The sequence below is a fragment of the Cariama cristata genome, unplaced genomic scaffold (genome assembly GCF_000690535.1).
Source record: "Cariama cristata isolate BGI_N322 unplaced genomic scaffold, ASM69053v1 scaffold8837, whole genome shotgun sequence".
Classification (NCBI taxonomy): domain Eukaryota; kingdom Metazoa; phylum Chordata; class Aves; order Cariamiformes; family Cariamidae; genus Cariama; species Cariama cristata.
In genome coordinates this window covers 172,680-184,139 of record NW_009628425.1, presented here as the reverse complement: position 1 = coordinate 184,139, position 11,460 = coordinate 172,680, and the positions used below count along the sequence as shown (strand labels likewise).

Genomic DNA, 11,460 nt, shown 5'->3' with positions numbered 1-11,460 from the left:
CCCGGCACCCCTCCGGCTCCTCCCGGGGCAGCGGCCTGAGGTGGCGCCGCCCGTGTGGGGCCGGGGATGGGAGCGGTGCTTTGCCCTTCAGGCCCTTCCTTGGCCCTTTTGCGTCTCACCAGAGACCTGACGGGGGCTTACCGGTTTTCTCCGGGCACGTAACTCGCACCAGCCCCTTCGATTCATCTGTGGAGGCCCGGTGTAAAGTAGATCTTCCCTCACGCTGTTCGGTAGCTGGTATAATCGGAATTATTATTTTTTTTTCCTTGGTTGCTGAGGTCAGATTTTTTAGTCAGTCCCCTGGTGTTTCAGGCTGATGTCATTTCTTGGCGGGCTTTGCGAGGAGTACAGCGTCGTCCCACGGTCGTGCGTCATCTCTGAAAAACGAGCCGCAGGGCTTGTGCGTGAGTGTCAAGGTTATTTTAACTTGAGGTTAGCCAACAGCTGCCTGCCAGAGCGAACAGCGCAAGCCCAGCCACCCCTCTGTCCTGCCCTGGCACATCCACCGTGCCAGGGGACACAGGGTGCCCTTACCCTGGTTTCGGGCTTTCCGATCCGGAGGAAATGCCAGCAGGGAATGTGTGATGGCTTGGTCTGTCCAGCTCTCCAGGCTGCGTTAATTGTTGGTTGAGCCGAGAGTATCCCCTAGTTGTTGCAGGTTTAGCGCTCCCAAGGGCGGTGGTCCGATGGACTTTCCAGTTGGCAGCATTGGGGCAGCAGGCTTTCCCGTGGGACAAGCAAGGTGGGATGTGCCTCGTTTTCTGCATGCCCAAGGCTGGCAGTATCTTTCTACTCGAACTTTTCTTTATACGGTTGGAAAAACTAGAGGAGCTTTCCAGTGCATAAGCCAAAACTGTTTGGTTTTGGAAACAAATGTGAGTTGAGAACGATAGCTTGGAGTTCAGTGTATTGGTGTGGACCGTATGCCTGAGGATGTTGGCTGTTTTGAAAGTACTAGTGGCTGGGAATCTGCAAGAGCCTGTGCCCTGGAAAGGATCTTAACTTTCTTTGAAAGAAGCACTTTTGGACTTCTTTGGTTAGCTCCGTGGAGGAGCATCTTGTGGCATCTCAGCAGCTGTGCAGCCCCCAGAAACTGCGAGAGATCTCGTGTTTGGTTCTGACCTCTCTCTCCTCCCTCTTTCCCATTTTTTCTGAAGCTTACTGTTCTGGGATTTTCCAGACGAAACTCATGAGTTCCTTATCTTTCTTATCACCATAACGCTCTATTAATAACTAATAAATAAGAAACTGCTAGCTTCTGTAAACACCTTTTTTCCTTTTGTGTGAGCAACAGGTGCTTGCTGCTCATGTAACGCTTTGGAAATCTCCAAAGGAACAGCAGCTGGCAGTTAACTTGCTAAATGTCGTTTTCTGAACTGGTTTCCCTCTTCCCCTCTTTTCCCTCTCCCTGTGCTTTAATCTTCTTACAAAACTCAGAAATTTCCTGCTATCCAAGGGAGATTATTGCTTTACATTTGAACACATGTTTGCTTTATACTAATCCCTTGCACTGCAACCAATTAGTTTAAAACCTGTCCTTCAGAAATGACCCTGGGTTGTATGGTTCTGTTAGGTAAAGGAGCTGGGTGCGTAGCTTCGGAGTCCTCTGCCTATCGCAAAGTTACAGACATTTCAAAATCAAGCAAATGCGAACGAAGTGATATCCCTGGCTGCTGCTGCTCTCACGCGTATGCTTTTTTTTTTCTTTTTCTTTTTTTTTTTTTAAGGTGTGGGACAACTCCTGCTTTCTGTCAGGTTTTGATTGGCTTGCAAAAGAGGCAGTGTCCTATAAATTGCCTTCTCCGCTCTGCTTCTGCTCTATCGCCAGCTGAGGGACAGGTGAGTACAGAAGAGGAAAAATTTCACTGTATATTGCTTAATCCTTGAAATTAATGTTGGTTGTCAATTTAAATTAGTGGGGTGGGGGAAATAACTTCCATGTTTCAGGATAAAACTTCCTCACTTTACTTGATCTAGAAAACAAAAGAGCTAGTTTCTAATATCAGTTTGGGTCAACGAGTGAAAACAGGGACTGAGAAACTACTCAGAAGGTAATATGGGGGGGGGTTTGAAGAAATAGATATACTTTTTTTTTCTCTCCAGTTCCTAATGGTACAGAATTATTCCTCTTTGGGATAGTAAGAAAGAGAAACCTATAAAAAAAATTAAGTTGTTTTACGTCAGTTAAATGAATACTTTTTGTGTTCAGAGCTGTTAATAATTTCTTGAATTTATTTAAAATGGGAAACTACGATCTAGCAGAATGGGCTTTTCTGTCCAAGTTGCTTTTGTGAGTTAATCGCTGTGTTGGGGCTACCTTTATCTCATGGTTGGTTTGGGGAAGTGTTTTTAAGTCATACTGTTAATTTCTTTATATATCTGTGCATTTGTTGGCAACTTTACAATTTAATAACTAGTTACACCATTCCCCTTCATATTTGAAATGTAAATAAGTACATGTCATAGGTGGGATTTTTGCATGCAGCTGTCCTGCTTCTTGAGCTGGGGATTTTTCAGTCTCTGGTATAAAATGTGCTTACTGTTCTTTTGAGTCAGCCTAGACTTGCAAGTTAATTCTCAGCTTAAGCCTGTGTGGTTTCACTGCGGGTGTGTTTGGAGAAACCAGTCCAGTCGGTGGGAAACCAAACTGATCCTAGTGTGGCATTTTTAGTAGCAACTAACTTTAGTTTGTGCTTTGTTTATAGAGCTCAAAATGAAAAATGACTTTTTGGGTACTTTAGTGGGAAATTTTCTGCAACAGAGACCAGTGAGGCTGTCTTAGTGCTGTAGGAGTTGTTTATGGTCCCATACTGAAACAGGAGGGGATTATTGTGGCTCTTTAAAGGACTAACGCTGCCCTTTAGCACTCTTACGTTGGTTTCCTAGGGAGATACAATGTCTTAGGAGATTGAATTGTCTGAATATATCTGCCTGCTGCCTTCTTCCCCTGCACACCTAACAGTTTATGCACCTATTGGCTAATTTCAAGTAAGTTTGACAGGGGTTGAGTCTCAAAAATAGCAAGAACGTGTCTGTTTTGTGAAGGTGGGCTTGCAGGAGAGGGAAATCTCATTAGTACCTTGGCTGTGCATCAGAGAATGGTTGTGGTTGGAGGGGACATCTGGTCCAGCCTCCTGCCCAAGCAGGGCCACCGAGAGCCGGTTGCCCAAGACCACGTCCAGTTGGCTGTTGAAGATCTCCAAGGACGGAGACTCCACAACATCCCTGGGCAACCTGTGCCAGTGCTCAGCCACCCTCACAGTAAAAAAGTGTTTCCTGATGTTCAGAGAAACCTCCTGGGTTTCATTGTGTCCCCACGGCCTCTGGGCCTGGCACTGGGCACCACTGAAAAGAGCCTGGCTCCGTCCTCTTTGCACCCTCCCTTCAGGTATTTATGGACGTTAATAAGATCCCTCCCTGAACCTTCTCTTCTCCATGCTGAACAGTCCCAGCTCTCCCAGCCTTTCCTCGTAGGAGAGATGCTCCAGTCCATCATCTTGGTGGCCCATCAGCAATATAAGCTGAATTGTACTAATCAACGCTCGAGAATCAAGATAGGAGAAAGATACCATAACCCCTTAGATAGCAGTTAGTTACCTCTGAGATTGAGTCCTCAGGAAATGGGGCGTCTTCACTTTCAGCGCTCAGGAATACGTTGTTTGCTCTACTTTTGTAGGTGGAGTTAGATATGTAGGTATATAGGGTTGGTCTATAACAAGGAATTGCAAGAGCCCTGTGCAAAGCCTGGAGAAGATGAAGTGATTGCTGCTGTAGCACTGTGACAGGAGAGGTAGAGCTTTAATGGCTCAAGCCTGTAATCAGGGAGACTGATCCCTCTAATGGCTTTGTGGCTGGGAGGTGCAGCAGAGGCTTGGCTAATTCATCAGGATACTAATTGACCATGCTTCTGAAGGCAATAAACAAGTAAGCAAATGAGTCTAAGGGAGAGGGGAAAGACACATCTCAGAATAAGTCTCTTTGATCAGTTTAAATATGCAAATGCGCTTTTTAATAATGCGCTTTTTTTGGGGGGGGGGTATCTTATTAAGCATGTGATAGGTAGTTTTAAATAGCAGGACTCCCTAAAGTATCAGAAAATTCTCAGCCTCATGTGTTGCCATAAGTGAAAGGAACACTCACGTTAATTACTTGTTTGCTTTTCTGTGCATACAAGAATTGGTAGCGCTGGAATTCATCTGCAGCAATTAGCTACCATAATTTCTTGTTGTGGCCTTCCTTCTCCCCAACTCTTCTTTTTATAGTACGTGCCACAAGAACACAGATGAGAAAGGTATTGACAGGGTAATCTCAAGGAAGCTAGTTTGAAATATGTTTTCCTTCCCCTGGGAATTTGGTTATTCTAGGACTTTGGGAAAGAGAGTTAAAAGTTGTTCGAAGGGGGATAAAGAATGTAAGTGATTGTGCCTTAAGAATTGTATTTGAAAGAAGTAAACTGGAACCTCAGAAAAGACCAGTTGTGGATGCATGTGTGATTTATTTGGGGTATATTCTTCTCCATTTCCTTCCCCAATATGAAAGATTTGGAGAGAAGAAACCCAAACTTGTATGTAGCTCAGGATAACTTACGGATATTTTTGCCATCTGTTATTATAAGTGAATCATGTCGGTTTTTTTGTGAAATACTTGGGACGTTTTCATGAGTCCTGGGGAAATACTGATTCTGCTTTGTTTGCTTCCTGGGTACTGTCTGTCATGCGTATTAAGTTTAAGCAAAACGGTGCTCTTTAAAGAGATTTACTGATGCCTCTGGCTTAGCTGAATCTTGCTGATGCAATACTAAGAAGGTTTGCTTACTCATGGCAGTCTAGCAGACTTTCACTGAAAAGTACCTACAGTGAAGCTGTGTAATCGCAGCAGCTGAACTTGTTGAATTCTGTATTTGTTGTCTTTTGTGCTTGAAAACATGGTTTCTACTGGCTGTTTTAAAAAGGCTTAAACTTGAACTATATTCTCACTGTTCATTATACTGGACTCTGTGCTGGGGCTGAGGATATTTTCTTGAGCTCACTCTGGTGAATACATTACCTCTATTCATGTTACTTCACAGGCTGCTTCTAGTAGACGTGGCTCTCAGTTGGCATGTCAGCTAGGACTTGGATTGCATCAAACTTCCCTGAAACCCTTTAGAATTTTCTAAGGGAGTGTTTAAAATGTTTAATATGGTTGAGTCATTTGTGACGAATCTTTTCTCTTGTTCTCACAGCATATTTGAAGGAGGAAGATGTCAATTGTCAAAAATGTGAGCAGAGCTGTCAGCCAGCTGCTACAGAGCTCTGGTTGTGGATGTGGGATTTCCATCGTGCCTGTTCGATGCATTGGAGTCTCACCACGCCAGGTGGCCTCCGATGCCAGCTTTCACTCGGTTTCTTTTTCCGAGTCTGATCATCCTCGGGTGCTAATTACAGGTCAGCATTCCTGTCATAACTGTATTCCTGCTCCAGCTTCTCAGCGGAGTACTCCCATTCCCCTCCTCCCTCCCTGATGAGCAGAATACTGGAAGCAAAAATACTGAAAATATTCTGGGATTGTGATGATCTTTCCCATATGGTGATAAGATCGGAGTCCCGTGTGAACTTTCCTAATATTTTTATTCCAGAGATCTACTAAAACCAGTTCATGGGGTTTTCCTTGAGAAAAATTATAAAAGCTTTCTGATTTGCTGAGATAAAAAGTACTCATTTCCGATATGATGCGTATAATAATGGAACTGTATATTTTGATTTCTGTTTTTCTCTGATTTTATCTCTTGTGTGTTGCCTTTTAGGTGGTCTTGGCCAGCTTGGAGTGGGACTTGCTAAGCTTCTGAGGTATGTCATGATTCCCTGACTTGCTATTAGTGAGGAATTCAAGCTTTAGCCATCACTTCTAGAAGCAATAATTTTCTGGGAAGTTGTTTATAAAAGAATCCTAGTGACAATTGCAGATTGTTTTTTGCCTCTTAGTTTTGTAAATAACTTTAAATTTTCACCATCTTCTTAATTTTTTGCTCCTGTGCTTGGTTTAGGTTCACTGACGTACTTTCTGTGTGTACATTGGTCACGATTCCCAAAATAACATAATTTTGTCTAAGGGACTAGCCACTGAGTTCAGTTTGCTTGTAGTTAAATGGAAGTATTCAGAATCTGAATCCTCAGAGGGTGGTCAGTTTTCCTTTTCTCTCTTTTGGTCTAGCCAAATAAAGCTGGATTTGAGTGCTCAATAAAGAGACAAAGTCTGATTTTATGCAGAGACTACAGGAGAGAGAAAAGTAGAAACATCCACATGAAAAAATACACAGTCCTTTGCTGACTACCAAGCTGTTGAGCTTTGCAACTGGTGACTTTTATCTCTCTGAGAATGTCAGTTAAGAAACTTCAGGAATAAGGTGCCCTATTTAGTAAAGTACAAACAAAAGTAAAGATTAAGATACAAGATCTTGAAGTTTTTATGATTTGGTGAAAGATGAACTGATGCAGCAAGAGGAGTAAATAGAAAATATATTTCTTCTGACTCTTTCTGTTCCCCCACTTCACATATTACGGTGACCTTATTTTTTCCATGGTATCTTTTCAAGAAACATAAAATGTTCTGAGAGCTCTCCCTGGTCCATATCGTTGTCCATATCCACACCAACTCAGCTCCAGAGTATCATTTGCAAAAAGACAGCGTTTGTTGCAGAGGATTTGGACTGTGACCAAAAGTGAGCAAACTCACTGCATTTGACGCTTGCAGTTTGAATGTTTTCTACCATTTCTGTGATACATTTAAAAATCATCCAAATAATGGAAGTCTGGGATGTACTCCAGTGACAACAGACTTACTCTCTGCTTTCTGCTTCTCTAATCAACACAAGGCTGTTGCAGAGAGCAAGTCTGATGGCATTGGAGTATTTACTTTGTTGACGTAAAAGTAGCTGCAGTTACAGCAAGCCCAGTGGCTTTTTTGTTGTCTGCAGGGAAGTAGATTATCTCTGGTTAAAATTGTCAGAAAGAAGAGGATAGGATGGTCTTTCTTCTCAACGTATTTTCATTTTCTAAAAGATTTCTCTGTCCTTATGCAGTCTTTCACTGCTGCCAGAAGTAGTTTACTAATTTTCTAAGATGCTGTATTGATATTTAAAGGATTGCTGGAGGTTTTTCTTTAGTGGAATAACTGATTTCATTGTGGAAATTATTGTTCTTCTGATATTGCTCCTGCAAAACAAAATAGCAGCACAGCGATTTATGAATTATCTTGAAGACTGTGGACTCACTGTACCATGTGGATATTTTTACACAGGAAACGCTTTGGAAAGAACAATGTGATCTTGTCTGACATTAGAAAGCCTGCCGATAATGTTTTTTATAGTGGTAAGTGACTGAGGAAGCATATGGGAAAAAAAATCTAGACTTTACCTCTGATGTTGCTAGACTAATTACCAAAGTCTAAATGATAAGTGGATTAAACTGAACAAGTTGCTGTTTGGAACTTCTGCATAATGCCTTCCTGCTTTGAAATCTTGCCAAGACATTGATTTCTTCTGTATGTTATTCCCTTTTTCTAAATATTTTTCTTAGCAACAGTGAAAAAATGCATTGCCACTTTGTTGACCAGAATAATTACTTGAGTTGAGCTGAGCTTGGCTGTTGTGCTCCTACTGTAAAAAGGGATGCATTTATTCTTTTGGAGGGAACAAGTTTGAAATTAAATTTGTGCTTTGTTTTTACATGCTTGGGCAATTTTTATAGTAAGATGGATGTAGAGTAGGATTTCTGGATTCTTTTATTTTCATTAGAAACTTGCATAAGTCTTTCTTTGTTGTTGCTGTTTAATGATGTATTTAGGTATTTGAATAGTGTACACTAGATGTTCCTTGTTTTCATGCTGTTGACTGGATAAAATGGGAGTTCTTGCATCAGTCTGTTATTGAGGTAAAGGTAGCAGTTTCCCGTAATTTCTCTTGCTTATTTACTAATTTATTGACCGCTACGGTTAGGTGTGCATTCTCCTTTGTGGTCAAATCCTGAATATAGGTATGGTCAAGAAGCAGCAATTTGTAGAACTTTTTGCATCTACTCTTCTTGGCATTCAATTTCCTACTGGTTCCATTTCTTCTAGGTCCTTTTATCTACGCGGATATCTTGGACTACAAGAATTTACGTGAGATAGTGGTGAATAATCGGATAACTTGGCTGTTCCACTATAGCGCTTTGCTCAGCGCTGTTGGAGAAGCAAATGTCCCTTTGGCCAGAGCTGTAAATATCACTGGTATGTGACAACGGTTTCAAGTTCATGACTCCTACAAAGGCTTGAGAAAGTGCAGCGTATGTTCTGATAAATCCTGTTTGTTGCAGGTTTACACAATGTTCTGGATATTGCAGCTGAGCATAATTTGAGACTCTTTGTTCCAAGCACTATTGGAGCCTTTGGGCCCACCTCTCCTCGAGATCCAACTCCTGATCTCTGCATTCAGAGACCAAGGACAATCTATGGAGTCTCCAAGGTTCATGCTGAGCTCATGGGAGAAGTGAGAATTTTTTATTTTATTTATTTCATGAAAGTTCTGGGAGAACTTCATTGCTTTTTTAAGATTCCTCACTGCAGTGTTCTTTTCCCCATTCTTTCCTTCCTTCGGGCTTTAGTACTCAATAGTAGTCTGAGGCAGCTCTTAAGGACAAATGTCTTTTGAGTTTTATTGGGAAAAATACAAAGAATTGGAAGCTGGCAAACATCTAACTTTCAATATCGTTTCTTTCCATGGTTCTTTAGACTTTGGCCTCTCTGCCTCATCTGCCAATATAATGGCATTGCATAAATGACAGTGTACAAAGCCTTGTGAAAGCATGCTAGACAATGATGACTTTTGTCCCCTTCCCCAAAAAAAGACCTTAAAATCAAAGCTGAGGGAGTCTATACATGCACAACTTCTCTTTTGGCTTTTTAGATTTTTTTTTTTATAAACATAACATTGTTAAAGCTGGTATTTTTACATAAATTTCAAGTGTGAGGAAACTGTATGAAGGACAGTGGCAGGTCTGAAGACTGTTAACCTGAGAAGTCTCACAAACTTAGGAATTTTCAGTTTCTGAACACTAGATCTAGACCCTACATGAGAAGCCAATCCATATGTACTGATATGGATGTAAACTAGAAAAGGGCAAGCAGGGAGATCAGCTGCCTGGTGGCGAACAGCGACTGTTCAGTAGTTCCTTTTCTTTCATCCCTGTCATGGCATGGCTACAGCATGAAAGTTCATCCTGTGGCAGATTTTTCCTGTGAAATCAATGAGTTGTGTGGTCTAGTCTTGATGCATAAAGCTGTGTTTCTCTCCTTCCTCCATAGTACTACCATTACCGGTATGGCCTAGACTTCCGTTGCCTGAGGTATCCAGGAATTATATCTGCTGACTCTCAGCCTGGTGGGGGAACTACTGGTAAGTGGTTTGTGCATAGTTCTTGGTATTGCAGGCAAGAACAGCAAAAACAAGCCAGTGCAGTAATTTTTAATGTGTTTGTAGATACTTAATCTGTGGCAGTATAGAGTATTAGTGTAGAGATGCTATTTCAACAGCGTTACAACAATACTTTTGTCCACTCCAGTCTAGGGCATCATTTCCTAGTCTTTGCCTTTAAGCAGTATCAGAGATTTTTGGATTAATTTCACCCATTTACTTTAAAAATATTTTAAACTCTGCTGTCTTGCTGCAATGTGGAAGTGCTAGAAGAACATCAGGATAGTTCAGAATGACTTACACACTCCTGCTGTACAATGTAAATAATACACAATTCTACTGCTAGATTTTAGATGGGAGACTTTTGGGGTGGTCTGAGGATTGTTGACATGAAGGGAATGACAGATTGACGTAGAGGAGTACACACATCCATTGTTCTCTTCTACAGATTATGCTGTCCAAATTTTCCACGATGCCGTAAAGACTGGCAAATTTCAATGCAACCTAAAACCAGACACTCGCCTCCCTATGATGTATATTGATGACTGTCTGAAAGCGACTCTAGAGGTCATGGAGGCCCCTGCAGAGGCGCTGAGCATGAGGACATACAACATCAGTGCCATGAGTTTCACTCCTGAAGAGCTGGCGCAAGAGGTGCAGAAGCATGTTCCTGAGCTCCAAGTGACCTACAATGTGGATGAAGTCAGGCAGGCCATAGGTTAGTATCAGCTTCTTTGGCAGTGGATAAAAAAGCCATAGTGTTAGTCTGCTATACGTTAAGGGCAAAACAAAGTTTCTTTTCTTTTCAGGCACTTGCAAATTGCTTCTGTACAGTTCAGGTCTTATGGTTTGAAATTCAGCTTTAGTAGTTAAAATGGCCAGTGATGATACATCTTAAAGTTTAAAGAAATTTTTCTTAAACCTTATGCTCCTTGTTTCTTCTTTCTTTTCGCTGCAGCCGACAGCTGGCCGATGAACTTTGATGACAGGAACGCCCGGAGGGATTGGGGTTGGAAGCATGATTATGATCTCCCTGAGTTGGTGACTACAATGTTTAGCTTCCTTGGGTCTGACTCCAGGATTGCTCAAGCTAACTGAAATACTTTGCAAGATGTTTCCGGATTTCCACAGAGGACCAGGAAGAAATGGCTAAATTAGTTTATAATTTTCTGAGTCTTAGAGCATGTCAATTAATAATTTTCGTACGTAGCAATAGAGTTGGGCAGAAACATACTGTAGCTGGAATGTACTGTTAGATAAACAACATCGTTTGGTACTGTCTGCAAGCACAGCACCGATGACAAACACAGAATTCTTGAACTTTCACACTTAAGCAGCTAGAAAGAAAAAAAAAACAGAACCAAAACCCAAAAAAACCCCACTTACTCCTGGCTAATGGCTCTCCGGTCATTCCCGCTGCCTGCCTCTTCTTTGGCATACAACATGGGGCAGTATCGTCAAACCTGGTGTTTTGGGCATATCCCGCAAAATTAACGATAGGTTTTTCATTTTCCTGGTGGAGGATGTTAGATTGTAGTAAGATATGATCCTTTCTACTGTTTGCTTACAAAAGAGAGATCAGAAGAGCTACTTCATGTTTCCAAATTGCAGGGGTCGTTGCAATTCTAGTTTGAAATCAAACTTTGGTCGATAGTTCCTATTTATATATATATATATATATAGCGCTGTATAAACATACACTTTTCTATACTTAGGGCATACAAAGTAGCGTTATTCTTATAATGCTTAGAAATGTGAAGGAGAATAGCACTTGAATTCTCATTATGCTCTAAAAAAATCAGGGTTTACAAGGTAAGCTTTGTCCTGTTCTTTGAAAGCGCTGCTGCCTTGAGTTTAACCTCAGAGGTAGATCTGAAATCCAAAGAGCTGTTACGTGTATGTGAATCTGGGGCGTATTTCAAGAAGGTGATGCCCCAGTAGGGGTTTATTGTTAATTAGCACTACTTTTGGTTATCCCAGTTGTTTGCCGTGCTAGCACGACGACGTACTGCCTGGAGCAAGTTTTAAAG

The 11,460-nt window shown here is 41.6% G+C and overlaps 1 protein-coding gene across 1 annotated transcript; it reads left to right on the top strand.

The window, feature by feature from the left end:
* The first annotated feature begins 5,242 nt into the window (after nt 1–5,242).
* Nucleotides 5,243–10,720, top strand: LOC104165242 (L-threonine 3-dehydrogenase, mitochondrial). Its single transcript, XM_009704818.1, has 8 exons — nt 5,243–5,426; nt 5,786–5,828; nt 7,279–7,349; nt 8,098–8,247; nt 8,334–8,506; nt 9,322–9,412; nt 9,879–10,148; nt 10,389–10,720. Exons 1-8 carry the CDS (start codon nt 5,243–5,245, stop codon nt 10,526–10,528), a joined length of 1,122 nt encoding a protein of 373 aa, XP_009703120.1. The 3' UTR covers nt 10,529–10,720.
* Nucleotides 10,721–11,460: the final 740 nt, after the last annotated feature.